Consider the following 25186-nt stretch of genomic DNA (forward strand, 5'->3'; position numbering starts at 1 on the left):
AAGCTTGTAGCAATTGCTTGGGTCGCTTTAGTATTGCTGGAGGGGAGGAAAGGTGGATTTCCCCTGAATTTGTTCTCCTGGCTCCTAGCCTATCGTTGATGCAGAGCAGAGAGGAGTTGCTGCCTGTGTTACAGATGTGGATTTGCAGATAATCATTTCCATGCTCACGGTGCTTTTGAATCTTAAGCTTCTTCATGAGTGTTTCTGGAAGCTGCAGAGAAACTGTGTCAAAACTGAGTCTGTACCAAGTGCCGTCCCATCTTGGAGGACAACAGGGCTGAAGGCTCCCTCAGCTTTGTTGTCCCCACAGGATGTCCCTGAGCTTCATCAGCTTGTGAAAAAGGTGGTAAGATTTAGCTACCCCCTCTAGCAGTGGCTCGGATCCTAAGAACCCAAGGGGTCTTTTCTGTCACAAAAATCACAGCAGATAGAACTCAACTCTCTTAGTCCATCCTCTTGTTCTAAGGCAGGATCAGCTCTTCCTGTATCAGGGTCGTGAGTGGTCTCGTATCTTTTAAGACAACAACAGAAGGTAAATATCCTTGGTTGATGGAAGTCTCTGCACATCCCAAAGGGAAGCCCGGAAAGAACTGTCTGTGCACAAATATCTGATACATGTTTAGGACCATGTGAGAGACTAGATATTAGTCTAGCAGTTAGGAGAAGAGCTTGGGAGTTGTCACATTTGACATCTCATTGTAGGCACAGAACCTTTCCTTGGTCACCCAAGACTGAAGGCTCAAGTAGGCAACAACTCGCTGTTCTGTGAAACACCCCTAAATTTCCTCCTGATGTCAACACAACGTTTTTGTTTTCTTCTTCTACCCCAAGATCCTTAAACCTCAGAAGAGATTTCCTAATCTTCTTCCATCTTTCCTTCTTCCACTTAGCACTCAGAGGTCAGTTACAGCAGATTGCTCAATTGTTTTCTGAAGAATTATCCTCTCCTTGAATTTATTTCCCCACTAGACCACTTCAGCTTCCTCTCCTTGGGCCTAAAAGATGACTAAGGCAAGGCCTTTGTCAGATATAGACTAAACATATCTCATTCTTCCCATCAGCAATCCTCTATCATGTTTTCTTGGTGTGCCTCGTCTCCTAATACCAGTACACAGCCCGCAAGTCACGAATGCGCATTTGTCAAAGGGGACTCTCCATAAAGGTCTATTAGCAAGGGATGAGTAATGGTTTGACAGAATAGATTTAAGTGGCCCCTTCTGAATCATCTTGGCAGTAATAGAGAGTGTGTGTCCATTTTTTGATTAAATATTTCCAGTGCCATTAGCTTGGGTGAAGTAAACAACTTCTATTGAGTTTGCCTGCTAATGACAACCCAAAGGCCTTTGATCTCTCTGTTAGCGGAGAGCAAGCCTGGTGCTTGGGCGGGGATAGAAATCATCTGATCATTGCTAAAAGTGCCTCTTGTGGTACGGTCAAAGAGCTTGGAAATGGTTCTTTCTCCTCTCAGGGTTCACGCTTCTGTCACCTTTAACGGACGTGGTCGGAGCCACCCGTGATGGGCATCTTGTAGCCTCTTGTAGTTTGGGTGCAAGATTTTAGCAAAGAAAACCAAGTTAGCCTTGATTTCTTGTGCAGACTCCTTGAGGCAGACCTTCTGCGTTCGGTTTTCTCTGAAAGGTGTTGTAATATATTCCCATGTTCTTACAGCATGTGACACAATATTGTCTGCTTTAGAATTCTCCAGCTCTTGAAATCTTGTGACTGTTTATGTCTAAAAGGAACAGATAGACCCTAACTCTTCTTGCTAGCTGATGGTATGGAATGCAAGACATTTTCAGCCTAAAGAAAAAAAAAAGAAAATAAGAAAATAAATTGGTATGAATGATGCATTATTGTTTAAAAGGCTTGCTTTGTGATTATCCAGCAAAGCTGATTTCAGGTATTAGGCTGATGATTTTTGACCATTTGTCGTTGACTTCAGCACAGATAGTGGTCAGGAAAAGAAAAAAAAAGAGGTTTGCAATGGGCAAAAGCCGTGTGAATATAATTCCTTGTGCGAGTGCAGTTCTTTTATGGCGAGGGATAAGCCAAATGTGTTGGATGAGGTTCAACACAGGCCTTGCTAAGGGATGTCACGCCTCGCAGATCTGCTGGTTCTTTGAAAGACTCCACCAGCATATGGATGGGAATGATTCAGTCTGTATAATTCCCTTGGATTTTTGCCAGACGCTCTCAACGAAGTGAAGTCGATGTGGGGTGGGATGGCAGCTTGCTCACAGAGAGAAGCCTGCTCATATTTAACAGCTGTTAAAGAGAAGAGGGAAGGGGTACAAGGGGCAGGTCCACTTCTGAAATGTTGGGAAGGTGGAAGAGGCGTCTCCTGGCGTGCCGTGGGACACGTGCTGTCCTGCAGACTCCTCAACCACGTTCCAGTCCCGGCAATGCTGAGAGCGAAGGGATGATCGCGGCTCCCCGTGGCACCGAGCTCAGTCTGAGAAGGTGCTTCCTCACTTGTACCCAGCCCTTGGAGGAATGATTAGGCATTTACTGTCCTCACTTTAGGCGTATTTCCATTTGTCTTCCTGTTCAGTGAAACTAATCAGTGCATTAGTACTGACAGGGATGACCAGGTTGCAGAATCCACGCTCAAGCATCTCTCCCCGGGCGAGTTATGACGGTGCTTGTGGTGTATTGCTGGAGGAATTCATCCTTGGTTGTTATCTGGAGGGTTGACTCCTTCTTTCTTTGACTTCTTGTTTAATAACTAAACCTGAGCACTTTTGGCCTTGGTTAGGGGGGGTATTTTATAGGGCTTGGGGTTTTTTTTTTTCATTTTAAGCCTTATTTTTTCAGCCATCTGTCAGACCAAGTGATCTTCCATCAAGATATAATCCAGCTGATTGGCCTACTTTTCAAGAATAGTAGCTATAGTTTTGTACGCCGCCGCTGATAGCATTTCAAATTGCCCAGGTCCTTTCCTCCTGAGGCTGGAGAAGACAGCAATTGATCTAATCCAGCTTGGCGTTTATGCCACTTGAAATGAAATTGCATTTTGCTGAATGAAACTGAGGAACGGGGTAGTAATACTGCAAATATGTTGTGCCATGTGGGACCTTCTGCCTGGGAAACTTCCTAAGGAAGCTACAGCAGAGTCGATTATCCCAGAGAACACGCTCTCTGATCCGTAGTTCTTGATGTTAAGAGACAAAAAGTGTGGCAGCCAAGGTTTCTTCTGTAGAAAACACTCCCAGCCAGAAGTCAATACTAAGTGAACTTGAAAGATTTGCACAAAACCCCCAAGGAGGATGTGACTTTGATGTATGGTCATTACTGGATGGCATTAATTCTAATGGCTTTCTTTTTTTTTAATGCTGGAGTACATCATGCTTATATGCAGCTTGCTGCATTCCTCCATCGGTGCTCTGTTTGTGGCTCCGAAAAGGAGTGGCACGTTTTGCATTTGGCTGGCCATATGCAGTTGGGTAAGTAATTATTAGCGGTAACTTTCATGCCACAGAGCAGAGAGGTAAAAGCAATTCCACAGAGCATTAGGAGATCAAGTAGGTCAATTGAAAGGAGGAAAAATTACCATCGACTATCTTCAATTAAACTGTTATCGCTCCACATGAAGGATCCCATTTAGAGGAAGGTATAAAACCTGAGAGAAGAGGTGACTGAGGATAAATTCTCCATTTTTAATTCTAGAGCTGGAGAGTGAACGTTCATCCATAGGCATGAGGAGAAGATCTCTCTCTCTTTCTGTTTCCAGCCTACTTTTAAGTAGAGTCCATGTGGAAAATCTCTCAGCAAAATATTTTTGTCATCAGAGAGCACAAACTTATTGGAGTCACAGCTTTTAGTAGAGATATTAATGACAGCTAGACCCTTCCTGAGAAGAGCTTTTGGTTCTGAGAAATTGTGGTATCCGGCTGTCAAAGTCAGGGCTGAAGGCACCTCACAACAGCAAACCTCTTGGTGACCAGGGCAGTCTTCTAGGAGCTGGGGCATCCTGGTTCAAGTCCCTGGTCCTTTTCCAAGGCCAGAGAGCATAAATAACTTCCAGCTGCTCTCATGTGCATGGGAAAGCACCATCCAAACCATTTTCCCTAGTAACAGAAATTGTATCGTGTGAAGGCATGGCAATTTCCGTGGTTTGAGCCATAGTCTAGATTGCCTAAACTGGTTTGAAGTTGATTTTTTAAGAGAGGAAGATTCCTGTGTTGTAGTAAATAAGCTACATCAAAACGGTTTACAAAGAAAATATTTTCAAATGCGGAAATTGAAAGACCCACTTGCATTACTCTTCAGGGGTTTTTTTTAAAGGCAAGGAACGCAGAGGATGAAAGAAGCCACGTCTTAAATTGCTTGGGGTTTTGTTTATTTGGTTGTTTGTTTGCTTACCTTAGAAATAGCCGAATTATTCCTTTTGGTCTTTGACAGGGGAAAAAAGGGAGGAGGAAATAAAGGTCAAAATGTAGCCTTCCCATTTGCTAGCAGTCTCCTGAGATGTCGTTTCCATTCCCTGATGGCTTTCAGCTTCAGCTGCAAGCTTCTGGCTCTTTAAACTCCCTTGAAGGGGACCTTTTCCCAAAGAGCTTCAGTGGCATTAGAACGAAATACCGGTAAAAAAACCCAAAGGAACAGCTTGCAGAGCGTAGGGCAACTTTGTGCATATAATTGCTGCAGTATTTGAGTCCTTCCTTGTGGGATGTTGCAGCTTCCCTTCTTCACCCATTTCTGGACCAGTCCACGTTTGTTAATACGGTTAAGCCACGCTACGGGGCTTAACGCTTCATTCCTGGTGTATGAAATGTGTTCTGCGTCGCAGCCCAGCCAGGGCTGCCTTTTGACAGATCCCATGGACTCTCCCAAAGCGCGTGAGCCTGAACACTCTGACAGTGGTGGAGTCACCGTCCCTGGAGGTATTTAAACAGCGTGGTCATCTGTTCAGGGACGTGGTTTAGTGGTGATCTGACAGTGCTGGGTTAGTGGTTGGACTCAACGATCTTAAAGGTCTCTTCCAACCAAAGAGATTCGGTGATTCTCGATGATTTATGTGATTTATGCAGGTGTGGAATTCACTGTAGCGCCCTGAGCTGCTCATTTGCTGGGGTTTCAGGCATGTGCCGTTATCTCCAGAAAGCGCTTGCCAGTGCTCAGCCCCGGCGCAGGCTGAGCGAAAGCTTGGGGACGCCCCTCTAACTGCGTTGTTTGTACGTCCCAGCGTAAATCTGGAGTGATATTTGGACTGTTGTTGGCCCAGATGTGTACAGCGATGGGTGTTTGGGGGTGGCACGACAGAGTTCCTCTGCCCAATGACTGCTGTGACCGAGAGAAGAGACCACCCCCCAGATGGCACTCTCGCGCTGAATGGCTGGTTTCACATGGGTTTGGACAGGGTAAATAATTAATAGCCTCAGGGGTGCTCAAGGTGACAGATTCTCCTATATGCTCCATCGAGCATTTAGAAACTTCAGCTTGGGCCTCTCCCATGCCGTGCCTGCTTGCTGGGCTGACTTCGGAGGGATCTGAGCTTGTGCCCAGGAGGGCAAGTGCTGCAGATGTCTTTGTGTCCTTCGGCCAAAATTTGCTCTGCAGCAAAATGCTGCTGTGATGCGACTGCTAATTACAGCTCCTGAGCCAGGAGCAAAGCCTACCTGAGGAGACTAAGGTTCCTCTTCATTTCAGTTCACAGGGGTTTGAGGATCCCTCTGGATGCAGGTGAGCTGTGATGCGTGGCAAGGAGGGAGGCGCTGGGTGCAATGAGGACTGGGATAAGCCACTCGCCTGCAGGGAGGGGAAAGAAAGGAGACAGGCTGTGAGTTAGAGATCTCTGCACTTTCTCCATAGGTTAAACCCAGCCTCTGAGAGTCCCCTGCAATGTTTTATCCAGCCCTTCATCCTATATTCAGCATCTACACAGGTCCAGGGTTGCAGACATCTGATGCTCAGCGCCTGGCACAGTGGGAGACTCCCTGTGTTATTAGTATTATACACACATTCCATACGTGTTCTAGTTTTTTAGAAAAAGTTAGAGGAATATTTTGTAATTTTGAGCTCTTTTTAGCAGTTTCATTGATCTGCCCCCCTCCTGTGGTGCCAGCGCTTGAAACTCATTTAAGCTATCTGCTACAATTTTTGAACAATATTTCTTATTAAAAAGTCTAATCCCACCCAAACCATCGCTTTAAATCTGTCCCAGAAAACTGGCTTTCATCTCGTGATTGCTTTCACAGGGACACGTAAACCCCACAAATGTAATACGGAGCCCAGTAATCCATCAGTTAAAGAGATTAGTTATGTAGGAGGCTGGATGGCTCAGTGAGTGAAGCGAGCAGGCTTTACTCTCCCTCGGTAGAGGAAAAGCCAGCTCATGTATCGCTCCGTGCTCTGCAGTCCCTGTCCTCTGGAGATGCAAAGGGCTTCGTCCTCCCTTGCCAATCTGGTGGCGGGGAGGGATCCTGAGGGGTGGCTGGTGGCTGTGTCCTGGTTGTCTTGTCGGATGAGCGAGCACAGGTGTCCATCACGAGAGGAGAAGACTGGACTGCCCAAAGGCGCCGTCTCCTCCCTCCGCCGTGAGAGGAGGAGAATTGCACTGCCCTTGGTATCTCTTTGCGTGTTTTGGGGGCATTGTTGCCTTTTTGCAGTTGGTGACGTTGTAAGCGAGGCTGCAGGTGTCCTGGTATCACCTGTGTGTGCAGAGACGCCACTTGGAAGAGCTTTTGGTGGAAAAGTAGCAATTCTTGAGTTGTCATCCTGGAGCAATCCCTCCTTTAGTCCTTGGGCACAAAATGCCTTTGCAAGCTGTGGGCGTACTAAAAAGTCAAGTTGCTTAGTGCCAGGTGGGTTAGCTGGTATTGCATGAATTGCAGTAGTTTGGATTTATTAATCCAAAAAGTTGTGGTTTGGATTTTCTCTCCCTCTTCCACTTCGTTGTAATTAGCTTGAATGCCTTCTCCCTTGCTCCCTGCCTCTGTCGTGCATTCCCTTTGGTTTTGAATTCCGTGAAATGGAGATGGTGCCAGAGACTGCAGACAGGTGAAATCTGTTGCAGTGGGAATAGCTGGTAATTGGAAAATGACAATGTCTCGAAAATGGGGTTAAGAGGGAAAATACAGCTTGTCCGGAAGCAAAACGCAAATTGACAGTTCATTATGTCTCCTCTTCCTGGTCAGAGTCTCTGCAGACCAGACTTAAAAATATAAAGCAGAAAAACCGACATAAACAAATGCTCAAAATCCCATTGACAGGTTTAGACCCAGGACTAGAGAGGGAAAAAAAGAAAAAAAAAAACACCCAACAACACAAGTGCAAAGGATGTTTATGAGACTAAGTGTTCTGGATTTGTTTACCAGTCCTCTGCATCTCTGCCAGCCTCAGCTCTCCTTGCTCATGAGGAGTCAAACGGCTGCTCTGGGCTTGGGGGAGAATTTCTCAAGCAAAGCACATCTTTCACTCTGGAAACTTCCTTCCCTGAGAGTGCAGCAGGAGGGACCAGGTGTGTCTAACAGCCCTTTTGCTCCCGGGTGGTGCAGGTATGATTAATTTGACTCGGTATCAGAGCAAAAAAGATGCCCTAGCCGAGGCATGGTGCCGTCCTGCTGGTGATTGAAGCTGAGCTGTGTAAAATAGGTGGTTGTGGATGCAGCAATCAAAAGAGACGAGGCAGAAGATGGGTAAGAGGAAAAAGAGAGGCACAAAGCGACAGCGACTTCCTTGAAGAACTGCGGCAATTCGGTCGCACAAAGACAATCTGAGACTGCAAAGTCCTACTCCTGTTCTTCATCTTCTGCTTGTAGGAGCCATCAATAATTTGACCATTATGGGTTTCTCCTTTATTGAATCTCTCCCAGTTCCAGGAAGGCTCTGATGTTGTGCTGCCTCTAGCTAAAACCAGAACTATCAGATTCTCAGAAAGAGACTACTCTTCTGAGGTTTTCAGACCCAAACTATTTAGAAAAGGATTTTTTGTCTGTTTATCTGAACTCCGAATGAACTGCTAAAACATTTGAGGTTTGTCCCTAATAAAAACATGGGTTTGATTCACTGAAATATTCTGCAGTATAAATACGGCCTTCAAAGCGTGCAGAGGTGGTTGTGCTTTCCTGGGATATGTTTTGCCTGGAGTCAAGGCGAACTATTTCTTTAAACTCATATTCAAGGATGCTGAAATCTTACAAATGGATTGGAGACAGTTTCCGCCCTTCGCTTGTAATGGTGGGAAACTTACTCCTGCAGCCAGATTTGAATCTGAACGGAAAGGACAGGTATCACAGCAGGAAAAGATGTGGAGATATCCTGAGCTGATGAGGGGTTGTGCTCTCTCGCAAAAAGGAAGATTTCGCTGATACAGGTTGGAGCCCTGAGGTGGGGAAGTAGTTTCCTTCTGTCAGAATTGTTAAGGTTAACAAGGTTATTTGGCAAGAAAAACAAAAAAATGCCACCTTAGAACTACGTGGTTGGAAGTGCATTGTTTTGATGCCAGCCTTTATTTTCTAACCTTTCCTTGCCCTGCCAGAAAGGAAGTTACCTTTTGTGACACAACCATATCTCAAGCTAAAACCCTGAAATTTCCTTTTCTGAGGAGGTCAAAAGAAGACATTGCAGCCATTTTAAAGCTTTGTTGCAACTTCGTTTTCTCCAGCCAGGAAGTTTGACGGAAGATAATTCTTGCCATGAAAAATTTTGTTTTCAGCAGGTCAACGTTTTGTTTCTCCCAGAGAAAAAGCCTCCTGGAAAAATTCCTGCTCTAAGGTTGGCTTGAATTTGAACAAAACAACAGTGTCTCCTAGTGGCTGAGGAGCGGCCAAATCCATCTGGCTTTCAAGTGTCTCTTCCTTAACCCTCCTCCTAGACCTTTGCTCATCGGAGTGTGAGAAAAGTGGAAAACGAATTGTGCTCTAAGCAACAAACCGTTTCATAAGCCATAAAAATACCTATGGCAGACTCTTTCCGAGGCTCCGGTTGGTGTCGAAAGAAGGTAATTACATTTGAAGGCTGTATCACTGGATGCTTGGCTCGTCTGCAGTTCAGCTTCCACTCTAATATGACAAAAGCTCACATCAGCAGCTCAGCCAGCATGCAGGGCTATCTATCCTTGTCTTTGCCCGGTGGGTCCTGCCTCCGCGTCGCTGCAGGATCACGCTCCAAACATCTCACTTTGCAGCAGAATTAGTTCTGCCTTGCACCAAATATGATCCTTAAAGGATAATGAAGATCTTTTGTCTGAGGCGCAATTGGGTTTGCAGTGCCAGCCTCGCCCGGGCGGTCTCGATCTGCTGGATCAGCTTCTCGTCACAGCTATTGATGATCTCATCTGGACCACCTTGTCCTCTCCTTTCCCTCTTCGTGGTGCCCTTTCTCCCCTCCCCTAAGAGATTGCTGCTGCTTTTTTCCGGCGCTCTCTGAACTCATATATGAAGCAAAAGTCACAGCACTGGAGAGTGAGCAATAAGGACACTAAATTGTCGTAGGAATTTGGCAAATCAATTCAAGCAACGGTATCAGCAGATTAACTGGTTGCAGTGCCATTTGCCCAGCAGGCTGCATAAAAAAATCTTTGAGTGGCTTAGAAAGATGGGACTTGTAGAGACTAACAGCTTACAAATTCTTTTTGCCTGAGGATGTTTTTAAGCTTGATCAGCTTAGGCTTTTCAGACCGGACACTCACCTTTTTGGTTATGGCTCTCCCGAGATTGGCTTTTCGCATTCGCGTAACTCCAGGATTAGGGATTTTGAAATAATCGCCAGCTATCCCGATTATCGTGATAAAATGGTGACTGTGGGCAGCACGTCTGGCAGCATCAGCGAGGTGAGCTTGGCAAACCCTGAACTAAGTTTGGCTTTAGCGATCTGACTGCTGCTGTATTGCAGAACACAAGGTACGATAGGCTGCAATGGGCAGGTTCTCTACATTTCCCAGCAGAAAGAGCTACAGAACAACCCTGTCCCTTCAAAGCTGCCTGAGCCAAAGCTTCCTTGCTGATGATTATGTCCTTAATTTCCCGGCCTCAACACACCAACAAGCCATCCTTGGCCTCCTGTGAACACGCCTTCCCGAGGAGCCCGCAGTCTGCTGCCTGGCGGGACGCAAGAATTCAGCAAGTTGTTTTGCTTCTTGTTAAGAATGCCCTTGGATAACCCTGGCTGAGGGGAGACAGAACGTGCCAGCCATGCTCTGCTCCTGACAAAGAGCTCCAGGACACTGGGGGGTGTTAAGGGAAGGGGTGAGGAGGGCGTCACGGTGGTCGTGCTGTTGGGGCAAGCTGTGCAGCCACCTGGGCCACCCCTTGCTAGAGACTAAAGAGCTGAAAGCTGCCCAGTCCTTTCCCTGGTGTCCCTTAGTAATTAGCGTGTATGGATTATAATCATGAGGACTGAGGCTCTTAGTGCTCTTTCTCCTGGATAAATGGTTGAGCAAAAGACAGTCTGTTGCATAAAGTAATTTAGCCTATGAATGATGGTTCATTAGCAGGCCACTGACTGTCGCTGCCTATAGCAGGGGATGTGTGGGCTCTTCCTGCATCCGAGTTAACTCTTTCGCCCTCTCCTTCAATTGCCAAGGACTGAGTTTGTGACTGTGCAAAGTATTACAAGGGTCTTCTCCCTTGAGAGCCTCCAGTAACGCAACAGCATCCCCAAGAAACTGCCAACCCTTAACATAGCGTCTGATGATGGATGGGGAATAAAGGAAGCTATTATCAGTCAGGAGATGAGTCAGATATGAAAATAACGCCTTCTTCTAGACAATATTATTACACCGAGGAAATCAAAAAGACTCGTTTTCTTTTGCGAAGGAGGAGGCCTTGAGCGTTAGGAATGCGCGTTGCAGAGCCTCGCGCTGTGCGAGGGAGTAGCTCCAGGAAGCGAGTGAACCCCATCGCACCTTTTTGCTTCTGTCCCTGCTGTGGCACGTTTTGGAGCCTGGATGCCGGGCTGGCATTGCTGCACTTCCTAGGAAAGGAACATTCATGGCTATGTCTGAAAAGCAAGATTGTAGCCCAAAGTAATTTGGTGCTGGTGGTAGAGGATTGTTGGGTTTAAGCTACGTGCAGTCTGGTGTGCTCAGGGAAACCCACACTGATCCTGGAGAGGGAATCATGAAGTTCAGGGCCGTACTTACTCTCATTTTAGCAAAATCTCTTCTATACTACTAACCGGGACTTCAGAGGGAAAAATCATCCTGGGTTTTTTGGAGACAGTTTTCAAAGGGAGATAAGTATCTCAAAAAGGTAAAACTATTGATCCTACTGGCTTTCACTGGTATTTATTTTCCTAGTTTTCTTAAGAGATGTCTGCAAGAAAAGTGCCTTGTTTGTATAGGGACAGAGCTTCACTGTATTGACTGTGGTCGTGCTTTGGCTGTAGCGGTACCTATAAAGCCCTGCTGGGGTTAATGACATAAAACCAGCCTGACCAGTGCAAGTCCAAATAGAAACCTTATGTACCATGCTAGCCATTCACCTGGATAATTGTATCTTCCAGTGGTGAACAAGCCCTCTCCTTTGCATAGCTTTAGTTCTTTGGGCCCGTGTATTGGGCACAGTTGTTCTGCAACAGCTCCAGAAATGGGCTGAGATCCCATGTTTCCGGTAACAGTCACAGAGACTGTCCATGAGGTTTGTCTGCTGGTCCCCTCAGACACTTCTCTGTCTCCATGGCTTTACAGAAGAAACACGGTAACCTGTATAATTTGTGCATCATTAGCACAAATCCCAGAGCAGGAGGAATGTACCAGCCTTTAGCCAATTCCTCCGTGCGTTTGTTTGACCATGTTGCTTTTTTTGCCCCGTAGCCGGATGAGTTGACCAACGCCTTGGAGATCAGTAACATCGTCTTCACAAGCATGTTTGCCCTGGAGATGCTCCTGAAACTCCTTGCCTTTGGCATCTTCGGCTACATCAAGAACCCGTACAACATCTTTGATGGAATCATAGTTGTCATCAGGTCACTGCCAGTTCTTTCTCCACTGTGGCTTTTCTGCCAAGGACTCAGACCGGTTGGGGAGTGGGATGGGGAACAGCAATGACGTGGCGTGTTTTAATCCAGGGCTTGCTGGCTATGATGTGCTATGATTATGCTGGCCTTTTAGATTCCTGTCATTAGAAGGGCTGTCCAAAGTAAATGGACCTGGCAGATGGAGAACAAAGTCTATTTACGCCACACAGCTGGCACAGTGGTCAATTTTCCACTGAAGTGCAGAATAGCCTGTCCTGAGAAAGCAGTACTGTGAGTGTCCATATCCCAGCAGTGTGCCCTCCCTCTCCCAAATCAACACGTAACTCAGACCAGAATAGGGCGAGCGGGAGGGTAAGAGAGGGCACTGTCCTCTCGCAGGGGCACATTATGCTACCCTGAACTGGAGATGTCACAGCATGTGGGCAGGAACCTTGTGCAGCACCTCCCTGTGCTAGGATTCTTTCTAGCAGTGCCATTCGATCAATAATTTGGGGCAAAAAAGGTTACACAGAAGGTGTAACCCAGGATAGTGCTCCTGGCTTCAGTCAGCCCATCCCTTTGATTCGGAGGAGTGAGGAGCAGCAGAGGCTCAGAACAAAGCCCAGTCTGCAGCCTGATCACACCAGCCCACCCCAGCAAATGTAAATCCTGCTGGATATTAGCTTGGTACTAAACCATGATCTACATTTTGTGGCTAGACTTGAAACTGGTTGTAGTGATTCAGACTAGCAGGAGATACGCTGTGTTGTGAAGAAAGCGAGGCAATTAAAGAATCGAGAAACCGGCTATAAAGGATATGGGTCGTATGTCTGTACAACTGGGAAATGAAGGTGTTCTTCAGAAGCAAGAAAGCAGCAGGCAAACAAACTACCCCTGTAGGGCTTAAGGGCTGTGATACCCTGTACGAAACCAGCCTGCTCAGGGCTTTCATGGTACTGTGCTGCTGTTTATCGTTCTTCTCTTCGTGGTGTTTCTGCAGCGTCTGGGAGATCATCGGCCAGTCGGACGGAGGCCTCTCCGTGCTACGAACGTTTCGGCTGCTCCGGGTGCTGAAACTGGTGCGTTTCATGCCCGCCCTCCGTCGCCAGCTGGTGGTCCTGATGAAGACGATGGACAACGTAGCCACCTTCTGCATGCTGCTCATGCTCTTCATCTTTATCTTCAGGTATGGGAGGCTGTAGCTCTTCTTTGACTAAGTGTTCAGCTTGCCTAGGTAAGCTGTAGAGTAGAAGGACCATACACTGCGTTTGCCAGGCTGCCTACCTGGTAGAAATGCTCACAATGGGCTGACAAGCTGATGCTCAGCTAAGTACCTCTTTTCAGTCTGTTTTTCATGCAGTACCGTGATTCTGTAGATGAATGCAGTACACAAACAGGCAGCAATTGCTCTGGAGTTCCCGGGAGGCACATTCAACTGTATTTCAGGAAACTGTCAGTAACTGGACTCTATCAGTGTTATGTCTGAGATGGAGGTTGTACAGACTCCAAGACTTCCATCTCTTTGGCCCTATGATGCTCCTAAGCATCCTGTTCTTGGAAACCAGTTGGATTAGGGAGCTGGCGACATGATTTGTCATTTTCTAGACAAAAGGGATCCCTGATTTGATTTCAGTGTAGACAGTTGTAACAAAATATGGCATAAAAGAAGTGAATAACAGGGTTTGGTCAGTGATCCCATCAGTCGTGGAGCAGGGCCCTTCTTCCTGGAATATACCACTGGCACACAAAACACTGCAGGGGGAAAAGTGTCCAAAAAATCCCTGCAGTCCTCCCTGCAACCATGTTTCACACAATAATGTGTTTCTTCTGTCTTCCTTATTTCCCCACTGTAGCATTCTCGGCATGCATCTTTTTGGATGCAAGTTCAGCCTGAAAACTGATACGGGAGACACAGTTCCAGATAGAAAGAATTTTGATTCCTTACTTTGGGCTATTGTGACTGTATTTCAGGTAAGCTCTGGATCCTCTGGGAAGTTATTTCACTGATTAAAAAAGCACCAAGTATTCCAGTAGGTGTGAAGTTTAGACAGAAACAGCACTGTAGGGTATTAGCTCTACAGTTAGTAGAGTTACAGGGCAAAGTGATTATGTTTCTGAGTTAGCTGGTCTCTATAGGCTCTGACAGAGAAGCAGTCTACCCAAAATTATCACTGTGCATATCTGCACTCAGTAAAAGTAAAGTCTAAGAAGGCCTGGAAATCTGCTCTTATTTTCCTTTCAAATAGTTCATATTTTCCTTTCATATAGATCAAGAACCACAATCTACTGTTCCTTCTGCTGCTCCTAGTCTCTAGATCTCTGTCTCCTTACTTGCCTTCATTGCCCCAAAAGTGCACTTTGCAAACAATTTCATTTAACTGGGAGTGGCAAATACTGTCACAAATCAGAGCTGGAGGTGCTGGCTTTAAGTGCGGGGAAAATCTTTATATAAAAAGTTGTGTTTCCTCTACAGACAAGATCTGTGATGTGCTTGAAATTATTGGCATATCCCACAATTGGAGTAATAAGCTGCTACTTCCAGGACATTCTAAATGTCACGATTGCTCTTTTCTGTTTAAAAACTCAATCTTCAGAGCCCAAGTGGAGCATGATGTTAAGCTGAATTTCTAAATGCAGAGCAGGTATTCACCACCGTACCATTCAAAGCAGAAACCAGTCCAGAATCTTCTCTGTGAAGAGTATGACTTACAAAGGAGCAAGGACAGATCAGTATTAGTCTCACAGGTTCACATTTTTCTTTTACCAATGTAACTACAGATTTCTGCATTTATTCTGACAGTCCCTCGGGAAATAGAGTTGGCACAGAGTGCAAGGGCTCAGTCCTGCGTCCCACGAAGGTCACTGAGTGGCATGACTCAGTGCAGCTGACTGCATTCCTATCCCCAAAGCCACCTTGTTTTTAGGAAGGTTAGAAGCCATTTTCGTTATAAGTATGAATTGATGTGGAGCATGAATCTCTCATTCGTTTTTCTCAAGCTGCAGAATTTTTGAGCTCCAGAAAAGGAGAGTGGGAATCCCTGAGGAAGGTCCTTTGGAGCAAGGCTTTGCAAACATGTGGGAGTTTTTGCCCACCTTGTCAGTGCTTTTACCTAATGGGAACCACTTTGTTTCCTTGAGTTTCTTGAGCCACCCGATGTCATTTATCTTGTCAAATACTGTATCCCTTACCCTTTCCTTCAGCTCCAGATTCCTTATAAAGAGCAGCCTGAAAGGAGACAACAGCTCTGGTCTCAGGTCTGTTATTTTCTGATGGCTACCAAAGGAGACAATACCATCACCAAATAAAGGGACTCTTATCAGCACATCCTTCACGTTACTGTATCTAGGATCTGAACTTGTCATCTCTTTGTGCAGCGGTGTGCTAGATCTTCCTGCAGAGAGGCGAGGTTTGGCAAGGAGAGAGTGCTCACATGCAAAGATCTAAATAAGAGAATGTTTTGCTGTCTCATTTTGTGAGACCTTCTAATGATTATGCTTAGAAAAGGTCAGAAGGAGAGGAAGAAATGGATGAGTCAGTGTTTGAATGTATCTGCTGTGCATGAGAGGTGTGGAATAATTAAAGAGTCTACCCCTTCACCTCTCTGCAGATCCTCACTCAAGAGGACTGGAACGTGGTCCTGTACAATGGAATGGCATCTACATCCTCGTGGGCAGCCCTCTACTTCGTGGCCCTGATGACTTTTGGCAATTACGTGCTCTTCAACCTTCTTGTTGCCATTCTCGTAGAAGGCTTCCAGGCAGAGGTAAGAGGTCTGAGCAAAGGGAAGGAGAAAACTGAGAAGCGTGTGTAAGCAGGACTGTAGGGATGAAGCCATGTCAGTGCAAACGTCTAGCCATGCAAGCAGCCCGAAATTTAACCGTATGGGGTGTAGGTGAGCTGGGTTGGGCATGTGAAGCTCTCATGAATCTATCGTTGCACATAAGGCCCACGGAACTTGGCATGGCACTTGGGAGAGCAACACTTCGGTTGATCTGCTGCAGGATCTGTTGCGTGGCCTAAGGGAAAGAACTTAGGATGAATTTAACTTGCCGAATCTCCCACATGTCCTCTGTTTGGTGTTTCTTTATGGTCAGCCAGTGCTAGTCACGGGGACCAGGTGTGGTGTGAACTAGCTCACAGTCCCGACCTTCCCTTGTTCCTTACCTGCCCTCTTGGAGGTTGAATCATCTGCTAATGGGAAGGCAGAAATGGGCAGCCTTGTGCAGTACCCTCTGAGTGCAGGGTTCCAGCACCAGCCGCATGGCTGACGTTTTCTTGCTCGGGCTTAATGGCTCCTTTTGGAGCTGTTATGGACCATGATTTAACTGTGTGTAAGGAGCAGTTTTCAAAACTTGTATTATTCACTCGGTGCTGCCTCAGAAAAGGCCAGCAACCACAGGCATGACATTTGCAGGGCACGTTTTACTCTCAGCTTGTATTTATTATAAATCCTGACATGAAGCCTACGGGCTTGTCAGTTGTTTTCTAGTGAGGTATTAGCTGTGTTACAAAAAAACCCTTCTCAGGGCTGTATTTCAATGCTGCCGGGGCTTGACTGAAGTCTTGCACGTATACACACATAACTTAGCTCTGGTTGTAAACCAAACATGTTTGCAGACTCCTTGGACGACTCTCAGGAAGAAGTACCGGTGGAGCTAGGTTTTCTCATCATCCCAGGTTCTGCTGGTATGCTGGGAATAGGGCAGAAATTCTTGTTTTGACCTCTTTGACTTTGCCCACTTACAGGGTGATGTGCTCTTAGCAGTTGTAGCAGCCACCAAGGTGCACTTCTCCTCCTTTTGCTCAGGTGTTCCTTTCACTTAGATGGAGAGTGATTCCTGGGAGACTTGTGCAGCTCAGAGGGTGCACATTTGAGCTGCTCTAAGCTCTGAACCATTGGCAGCCTTTCAGTAAGGACACGGAAAATTATACTGTACACAGACTCCATTTGATCTCACGTTCTGATCTGCCTGTGGAGCAAGTTTGGCAGGAGTATCCCTAGAAGAGAATAGGCTTAAATGGCCACAAAGGCATTTTTAGTACATTTGTGCTCAGGACAACAAGCAGCCAGACTTCAAACGGGACCATAATTGCATGTTTGTGCTTAGATTGTTCCCATGTCATTTTGAAATCTACCCCAGAGCTGCTCTGGAAGAGCAAACAAACCTTCCAAAATAATGCAGATCTTTCATCTACTCTGCACTTGTGCTTCCGCTCCAAAACAGAAAAGATGAATAGGGGAGCTTAAGCCTTTCAGTCATTCTGTCTGTTTGGCTGCAGCAGTTACCGATACGTCACAGATGAAATTAAGTTCACTGCCACTTCAGCACCATGTGTCTAGAAACCATGGTGATTTGTTCAGACATCAGTTAAGGAACTGCACTCCTTTTTCTAGGATCAACTGCTTTAATCCAACCGTTTGCTACGAATTTGCCCAGCTTTTCTGCAGCCTTGATGGCTCAAGCCAGAGTTATGCCGACAGCCTGCTGGAATCTCCCCTCTCTGCAGAATCCCCCAACACAGGAGAGCCTGACAAGAGCTCTTCTGTCCCAGGCTTGTACATTATTTAGACTGAGCATTTTTGGTCGCAGAGGTAGATATGTACAAAAGGGGAAAATAACTAGACTTCCAGGAAGAAAGCTAGTCTGAGGGTGGTTGGCTGTTCTTTGTCCTGAGATGATGCTGTGCCTCCAGGCAAGCTGCCCTCATTCCCTTCTGCCTCGGCTTCAGTGTTGCCAAGAGATTTTCCAATACAATCTCGATTAGCAGCCAGCATGAAGAAAGCAAATGAGAGCTGCGTGTTCAGATCTAAGTCAAATTTACAGTGCTGTCAAACAAAGAAGAAAAACCCTTCGACATCCTTTGACACTAAAACTTCAGTGCTTTCATCTGGGAACATGGAGACTCCAAATGTGGAACCCCACAGTGCCAGTTTTTCTTAGCCACTCCTCTGATTACAACTACACTTTTGTGTTCTTCCCCAGGATGCACCATGACTGGGTGCAATGTAGGAGGCACATTGACAATGCAGGAACAATAGTCACAGTCACAACATCACCCTTTCTGTCCAAGCACGAAAATGAATTAAAGAAGAGGGACTTCTCCGGGGTCATTCCCCAGGGCAATATCAGAGGGAATTTGGCATTTTGTCCTCCTGGTTCTGGGGGCCACACTTGTAAACCAGCCATGGGGAGCTGAGGTTTCTCTGAGCTGCGAAGTGATCCACACAGCCTTTGTGCTAAAGTTTAAATGAATCGGATCTGTTAATTATCCTTCTCCTCCATGCAGGGTGATGCCAATAGGTCAGACACAGATGAGGACAAGACATCTGCCAACTTCGATGATGATTTTGAGAAGCTGAAGGATCTCCGAGCAACAGGTAGGGTTTTGCTGCTACATTTTCCTGGGAATCTGAGAGCTACAGCTCGGCTTCCAGAGTGATCTTTTCAAAGAAACTTATATGGGAAAGTGGAAGAATCCATCTTATTTGGCAATTAAGCTGCTAGCTATGTTAACAAAGCAGCTATGCAGAAAGTGTTGGGAAAGCTAAACGACTATTGATGTTTCCTTTAAACAGATGTTTTTCTAATTTAAACTGTACTGGAATATTTAGATACGTCTCATCGTTTCTTCTGTATCATTACCGCACAATGGTTTGCTGACAGCAATATTCTCACGCTACTTCCCAGCAGCTTTTCAAATCAATCATGTTCTCATCTGTTCTTTTTGGTTTCTCACGCAAATGCATTTAGGTGAGGTTTGATTGATGGAAATGTTGCTGTTCGTTTGTGTTTACAGGAGGGCCTGACAATTAATTTGAATTAAGGCCACGCTGGACTAGTGTACTATGAGCATGGAATAGTGTTGAAAATCACAACAATAGTAGGTGACAGCCTTCACTCTGTAGAGTTTGTAACAAGATAGGGGAAAGGAAGGGATCACGTGTTTCAACAGAGTGCAGACCATGATGGTAAACAGGAGCCAGTTTAATTCCTCTGTACTTTGATTCTTGGCTTGGGCTCTTACTAGGATTACTTTAAATGCTTCTAAACCAGGATTCATTTCAACTAAGGAAATTATATTGATTGTGGTGAGCAGATGGAATTCAGCTGAGGAAAGCGCAGAAGTAATTTGTTGGGGAAGCCGAGACAGAGCTGGATCACTGCAAGGTGATGGAGCTGCTCAGCCTGTAGATGAAGCAGCAGATTCCAAACACCAAGTGATCCAATGAATGTCCATTGCAAATAGTTGACAAGGAACCCACAGCACCAGCTGGGCACCTGCTTTGCACCGACAATTTGCTGAGCATCTTCAAATAATAAGAGAGTTCTAGGGAAAAGAAATATTGTCACCTCTTCACAGGTAACGCAGGAATAGAAAACAGGGCTGAACTTGCCGTCAGTCGAAGTCCGCGAGTAATTGTGTGTCTCCGTAAGTCTCAGAGGTGCCAACTGGTGACTAAACAGCATAAGGACATTAACAATTCTATTACAATGCCATTGGTCTGTAAATAGACACACTGGCAAGAGGGACGTGTGTTGCAGAGCAGCAAATTTTGAGCTGGATCTTCCACCCCTCTCAAAGTGAATGGCAGTGTTCCCGTGGACTTGTGTGGTGCAGATCAGGTATTTGTGCACAAGCCAGCAACTAAACAGCCGATCCAACAGAAGCGCACTGCGTTACAGAAGCAGCTAGTGGAAGAAAAATAGCAGGGGTAATGCTCTCTCTTGGATTTCTCACTGCAGACTTTAGTTTTGTGTTTGAAATTGCGCTTTTGGTTTTGAGTACTGCGGCATTCCACGGGGCTGGAGATGCTGCGTCTGGCTGATCTTCGGTGTGAGCGCGGTTTTTGCAGTCTGTACTTCCCATACAGCTCTAATAGGTGCCTTCTGCAGTTACCGCAGAGATGTGCCATTAGGTTTCTCTCTTACAGGAGGTTTCCTCTTCTAGACAGGTGGGTGGTAAAAGCAACTTCTATTTCCTGTCACCTGAACAGATGACTAAAGGCAATGACCAATTTTTGCTCAGTGCCTTCCCCATGAAGGGACTTAGAGCACATCAGAACTGCATAAAAATCCCTGTGCAAGACAAGGAGAAGAGATGAACTTCCTAGGGTGAATTTAACCAGTCCACAATGTCCTTTCCAAGGAAATTCTCTCCGAGTCCCCCAAAACTGTAGGTCCACTCTCCAAATCCCAAGAAACAGTGAGCAAAAGAAGCTTCCTTTGAAGGGCACGGAGTTCCAAATCCAGGCAGAGCTAAAGTCCTCTTAAAAGGTTGTGACATTTGCCGTACGCCTTTCAGTGTGATGAGGGTGATCTTATTGCCTGCAATACGTCATCTCCATTTGACAGAGTTCCTAGAAGATCCCAGGAGCAGTGTCTATTTTGAAGAGGGATTTCTGTAGCTGTAGCTGAGTGGTCACCTCATACCTTCTCTCTCCTCTTCTCTCCAGAGATGAAGATGTACTCACTTGCCATCACCCCAAACGGACACCTGGAGGGCAGGGGAAGCATGCCACCTCCTATAATCATGCGCACTGCTGCCACCCCAATGCCTACGCCGAAGTGTTCCCCTCACATGGATTCAGTGCACACTTTTGTGGACTCGAGGAGAGGGAGTAACGCTTCGCTAGACCCCTTGAGCTACGATCAGAAGTCCTTGGTAGGTTCCTGTTGCTAACAGCTCTCCCTCACGCGCCTGCAAGCGGCACAGGTGATGTATATGTGTGTGCACCCGTGTTGCTGGAAAATAAAAAGGAGGGTGATAAGAGTTGAGAGGTATGTGGAAAGGCAGGAGAACAGAGTCAAGAGGGAGAAAGGAATGGGTGTGCTCTGCTGGAGTAGGACAGTGACAACGTAACAGTCAAGGACAATGAGTATGTGAAGAGGGGAGGCAGGGATGTACTGGGATTCAGTGTTTTCCTGCCTAGGATCTGACTGGAAGTCCATGCCAAGCTACCTCACCAGAGAGACAAAACCTGAGACAAATTTTAAGTTCATGCAGTTGTTCCAGCAAACCCCTCTGAGGAGGAGCAGACATCTTTGGCCAACCACACGGGCCATTTTGTGGTGCCTTGGAGAAGCTGTTCCCGTGCGGAGGAGGCCAGCTTCCCCTGGGAGAGGGGGAGGGTTTAGGGTTTTGTCCGGAATTCACCTTGTGTCAAAGGAAAGGAAGCATTTGTCCTCACCAACGCAGCTGAGCTCCAGTTACAGTGCAGCAGCCCCATTGGAGGGGAAGCAGAGGAAACGAGGTATGAACTGACCGATTGCCGCAGGGCACAGCTCGTGAAGCAGAGATCTGGCTGGAGCTGACTGCTTTGGCAACTAAATGCATTTTGCCTGCAACAGGGGAGCAAGAGGGCAGCTCTGTGAAAACAGAGGGAGCAGAGTTAATAGACAAAGTGGATTTCTGCCGCTGCTTATCTATCCCATTCCTCTGCTCTGTAACTGCAATATCATGTTCAAATCAAGGCAGCGGACCGTGAAGGCATTTCACACAGAAACAGAGCCACTATCCCCTTTGGTAAGCTGCTTAGTCAAGGTAATGCTTTTGAAAAGAAAATAGAGATGACTGTTATTTGCCTTGAGGTTTCATGGGATTGTGAGCTGCTGGAGAGGCGTTGTTCATGGTTTGAATCTTTTCTCTGAGAGCACATCGGTGCCACCAGCCAAAGGAAGATAAAGCAGTCAGAGGAGAACTGGCCAACCCCGAGAAGGAGGAGGAAGGCAGCTGGCCTCGTTTGGTGCTGGGAGGAAGCCATGGAGGGAAAAAGGAGTTTCCCTTCTAGCTTTTCTGCTCTGACCTTAAGTGCTCACATCCTTGCAGCTACCTGCCAGCCAAAGTGCACTGACACACTGCTCGGTGCCAGAAATCTGCTGTAAAAGAAACATTCGTTTTATCTCTTTATGCAGCAAATTGAAGAGGAAGTAATGCAAATGGGGGCACAGTTTCCAACAGACACTTGTGTAGATCAGGTGCCAGAGACTGTTTGGAAGCCAGGGAAGTTGTAGGCTGAAACCGCTTGAACGCAAGGAAAGAAAAGGCTACTTTAGCAATAGTGTCTTTGGGTTTGGTTTTTATGGACCATTATTGTTGGGGGGAGGACAGTAGGAAGTCATGCAGCACAGAGGGTCAGTAGCTGTGCTACAGGTGTGGTTCAGAGGCTGCCCTCAGTGTGGGCTTAGCTGGGTTCTTGGCTTCCAGCTCAAGGCCTTGGCCTGATGAAACCAGAGCAGTGAGGAAAGCTGGAAGGAGAGGGCACGACTTGAAACGGGAAGGGTCTTCCAGTCTCGGCAAAATGCCACATCCTTTGGCTTCCTCCTGCAAACAAACCCTCAAATGTCTTTCTCCTCTCTCAGTCCAGCCTCCGCAGTTCTCCTTGCGCCAACTGGGGCACCAACAGCAACTGGGGAAGCCGACGCTCGAGCTGGAATAGCCTAGGCAGAGCCCCGAGCCTCAAGAAGAAGAATCAGTCGGGAGAAAGAGAGTCCTTGCTCTCAGGGGAGGGAAAAGGCAGCACAGACGATGATTCCGATGACGCCAAGTCCAGCACGGTGAGCAGGCACTCCTTGCACCACCGGGCAGAGTCCCTGGAGTACCGCAGCTCTCTGGACCTGCCGGAGCTGCTCCAGTTGCCCACCGTGCGCCACTCGCTCAGCATCAGCCCCGTGGCCGTTCTGCCTGCCGAGTACCAAGACTGCAATGGCAAGATGGTTCATGTCCCCAGCGAGTTCTTCCTGCGTGTCGACGGCCACAAGGAAGATGCCGTGGACTATGAGGATGACATGGAAGATGTGAGTGGAGGGGGAAATTGGGCGTTTGTGAGTTAAGTGGCTTTTCCACTCCAAGAAGGCTGATAAAGAATTGGGCTTTGAAATGTGTTACTGCCTAATGCCTAGTGTAGACAAAATGAATCCAGACCCGAGGGGTGGGCGTCTGCTTCTCAAAAGGTGGGGGTCTTGCTTTGTTTTATTCATATCTCACTGCACAGCAACCCCTTTCTTCGACCTCTTTCCTCCCTGTTTTGCTGGTCAACAGTGACAGTGCCTGCAACAGGCATTGTTCTGAGAGCCGTGACTCCCTGCAGGCACTATGAAATGCCGTGTGCTGCCCTCTTTCACAAAAGGACTGTGAAAGTTGAAGAGGCAGGAAAATAAAAGAGGAAGAAAAGGTGTTTCTTCTTTTCTATGCAGAGTTACTGCTACCGGATTCGTAAAGCCCTGGAGCCCTACAAACCGCAGTGGTGCAAGAGTCATGAAGACTGGTCCCTCTACTTGTTTTCCCCACAGAATCGGTAAGAAATCCCTGTGAAGCGCCAGCCCACCAGGTTTTTGTGGTAATGGAATACTACATTCTAGCTAGGCTTCGCTTGAGAAGAGTCCCTCTCTGATGTAGGAGCACTGAGATTTTTAGAAATCTGACTCCTGATTTTTAGGTAACTTTCTCTGTTATGTGTGGGCAGAATTGTTGCATGGCTCACTCCATCCCTGTCTAGGAAGAGGAGAGGTTTAACCAACATTGGTAATAGCGGGTATTACATCTTTTTTACTGTGTTGATAATAGTGGCTGAAGCTTGTGGAGGGACTAGCTCACCACTGGCGCTGATGCTGGTGTCAGAGCCACTGATAACTTTCGAGGACGTGCCATTCGAGTGGAAGTCTTCTGCTGACCCAGACATCTAAAAGATCTTTTTCTCCCCACCGTTTCTTCAGGTTCCGAGTGATGTGCCAGAAGGTCATTGCTCACAAAATGTTTGACCACGTGGTACTGGTCTTCATATTTCTCAACTGCATCACAATAGCTCTGGAGCGACCGGACATAGACCCACACAGCACGGTGAGTGCCAGAGTCTTTTTTTCCTTGATGTTGCATCCAGATCTTAGACAAGATCTTAGGCCCTGACAAAACCCAAGACAAGATACACCCAAGACAAAACCCAAGACAAGATACACCCAAGACAAAACCCAAGACAAGATACACCCAAGACAAAACCCAAGACAAGATAAACCCTAGACAAAACCCAAGACAAGATAAAAGATGATGGTTTTCTAATGTCTTTAAATAACTTGCCTCTTTGTTGTTCTACATTTTACAGGAAAGAATATTCCTAAGTGTTTCTAACTACATCTTCACTGCAATCTTTGTGGCTGAAATGATGGTTAAGGTAATTACATCTTCATCCCGTGGCCCATACTGAGGCCTGGCAAAGACTAGCACACGACATGGTTATGGTCTAGGTGAAGATTTAAATGCCTCTCTTCTCCTGGCTGTAGGTGGTAGCTCTCGGCTTTTTCTCTGGGGAGAACACCTATCTTCAGAGCAGCTGGAATGTTCTGGATGGAGTCCTCGTTTTTGTATCTATCATTGACATTATTGTCTCCATGGCATCGGCAGGCGGAGCTAAGATCCTGGGTGTCCTTCGCGTTCTGAGACTTCTGCGGACCTTGAGACCTCTCCGGTACGTTCGCTAAGAGGATGGCTGAATTTTCTTTGTGTTGATAGATGAAGGAGTTTGAAAGCACACACATGATCCATCAAGGTCTTGCTTAACAACACAAAAAGCTGAAACACAGTGCGGGTAGAATCATCTCTGAGGAGCTCTTATCTAGCGAAACTGTTTGAAAACAGTGAAATTATGTATAATATAGTTCAGCTTCCCCAGCATGGAAAAGAGCGGATGGAGTTTGGAGAGAGAGGTGTTATCGTACTCCGGCAGTTAGTGCAGTGAATGCCTCCTCCACGCTGCATTTTTATCACCGTACTGCAAATCAGTCTGGCTCCTTGCTAAACCGCACAACCTCACAGTCATTCCCAAGCAAAGAGGCCGCCTTGGCTGGGGGAGGATTTGCAATTGAACAGGTGCTGGCAATAATTTGATAAGCTCCAGCATCTCTACCTGCTCTCCCGTGCCTACATAGCTAACATTACTGCGAAACGATTTAGCTCTCAGCTAACAAGAGGAAGGGGAGACGCTTTCAACATCTGAGAAAAGGAATAAAGAGAATTTGTATTTTGTTTATGATTATGCAGTAACAAAGAGCGTTAATGCTCGGGGGACTTTTATCAGCTCACGGCTCCTGTTCTGTTTCCATCCTGCTTGGCAAGAAACACAAGCCTTTTTTCATGAGATTTCAGGGGAAATAAGATAGGCACCTGCTGAGACCTGTAGGCTTTCTGAATAAAAGCTGCTTGCTTACGAGAGCAAAAGGAAGAAGCAAGCTTGTTTAGGCCCATGACCACAAGAACAACAGCTATTTGGCTCCCGCTCTGTATTTCCTTAGTGAC

At 46.5% G+C, this 25186-nt stretch overlaps 1 protein-coding gene across 1 annotated transcript in view; it reads left to right on the forward strand.

The window, feature by feature from the left end:
* LOC104275780 (voltage-dependent T-type calcium channel subunit alpha-1H-like) overlaps nucleotides 1-24359 on the forward strand; it is a gene marked incomplete at both ends in the record, with an annotated part of 38693 nt that extends 14334 nt beyond the window's left edge. The window contains 12 exons of the mRNA XM_009871831.1: nucleotides 11756-11907; nucleotides 12899-13084; nucleotides 13752-13869; nucleotides 15507-15662; nucleotides 18188-18278; nucleotides 20355-20563; nucleotides 22261-22526; nucleotides 22566-22695; nucleotides 23095-23195; nucleotides 23614-23737; nucleotides 23997-24065; nucleotides 24175-24359. Coding sequence (XP_009870133.1) covers nucleotides 11756-11907; nucleotides 12899-13084; nucleotides 13752-13869; nucleotides 15507-15662; nucleotides 18188-18278; nucleotides 20355-20563; nucleotides 22261-22526; nucleotides 22566-22695; nucleotides 23095-23195; nucleotides 23614-23737; nucleotides 23997-24065; nucleotides 24175-24359 — 1787 coding nt within the window. The remainder of the gene's footprint in view (nucleotides 1-11755; nucleotides 11908-12898; nucleotides 13085-13751; nucleotides 13870-15506; nucleotides 15663-18187; nucleotides 18279-20354; nucleotides 20564-22260; nucleotides 22527-22565; nucleotides 22696-23094; nucleotides 23196-23613; nucleotides 23738-23996; nucleotides 24066-24174) is intronic.
* Nucleotides 24360-25186: the final 827 nt, after the last annotated feature.

Source organism: Apaloderma vittatum, unplaced genomic scaffold, assembly GCF_000703405.1.
Source record: "Apaloderma vittatum isolate BGI_N311 unplaced genomic scaffold, ASM70340v1 scaffold32020, whole genome shotgun sequence".
NCBI lineage: Eukaryota > Metazoa > Chordata > Aves > Trogoniformes > Trogonidae > Apaloderma > Apaloderma vittatum.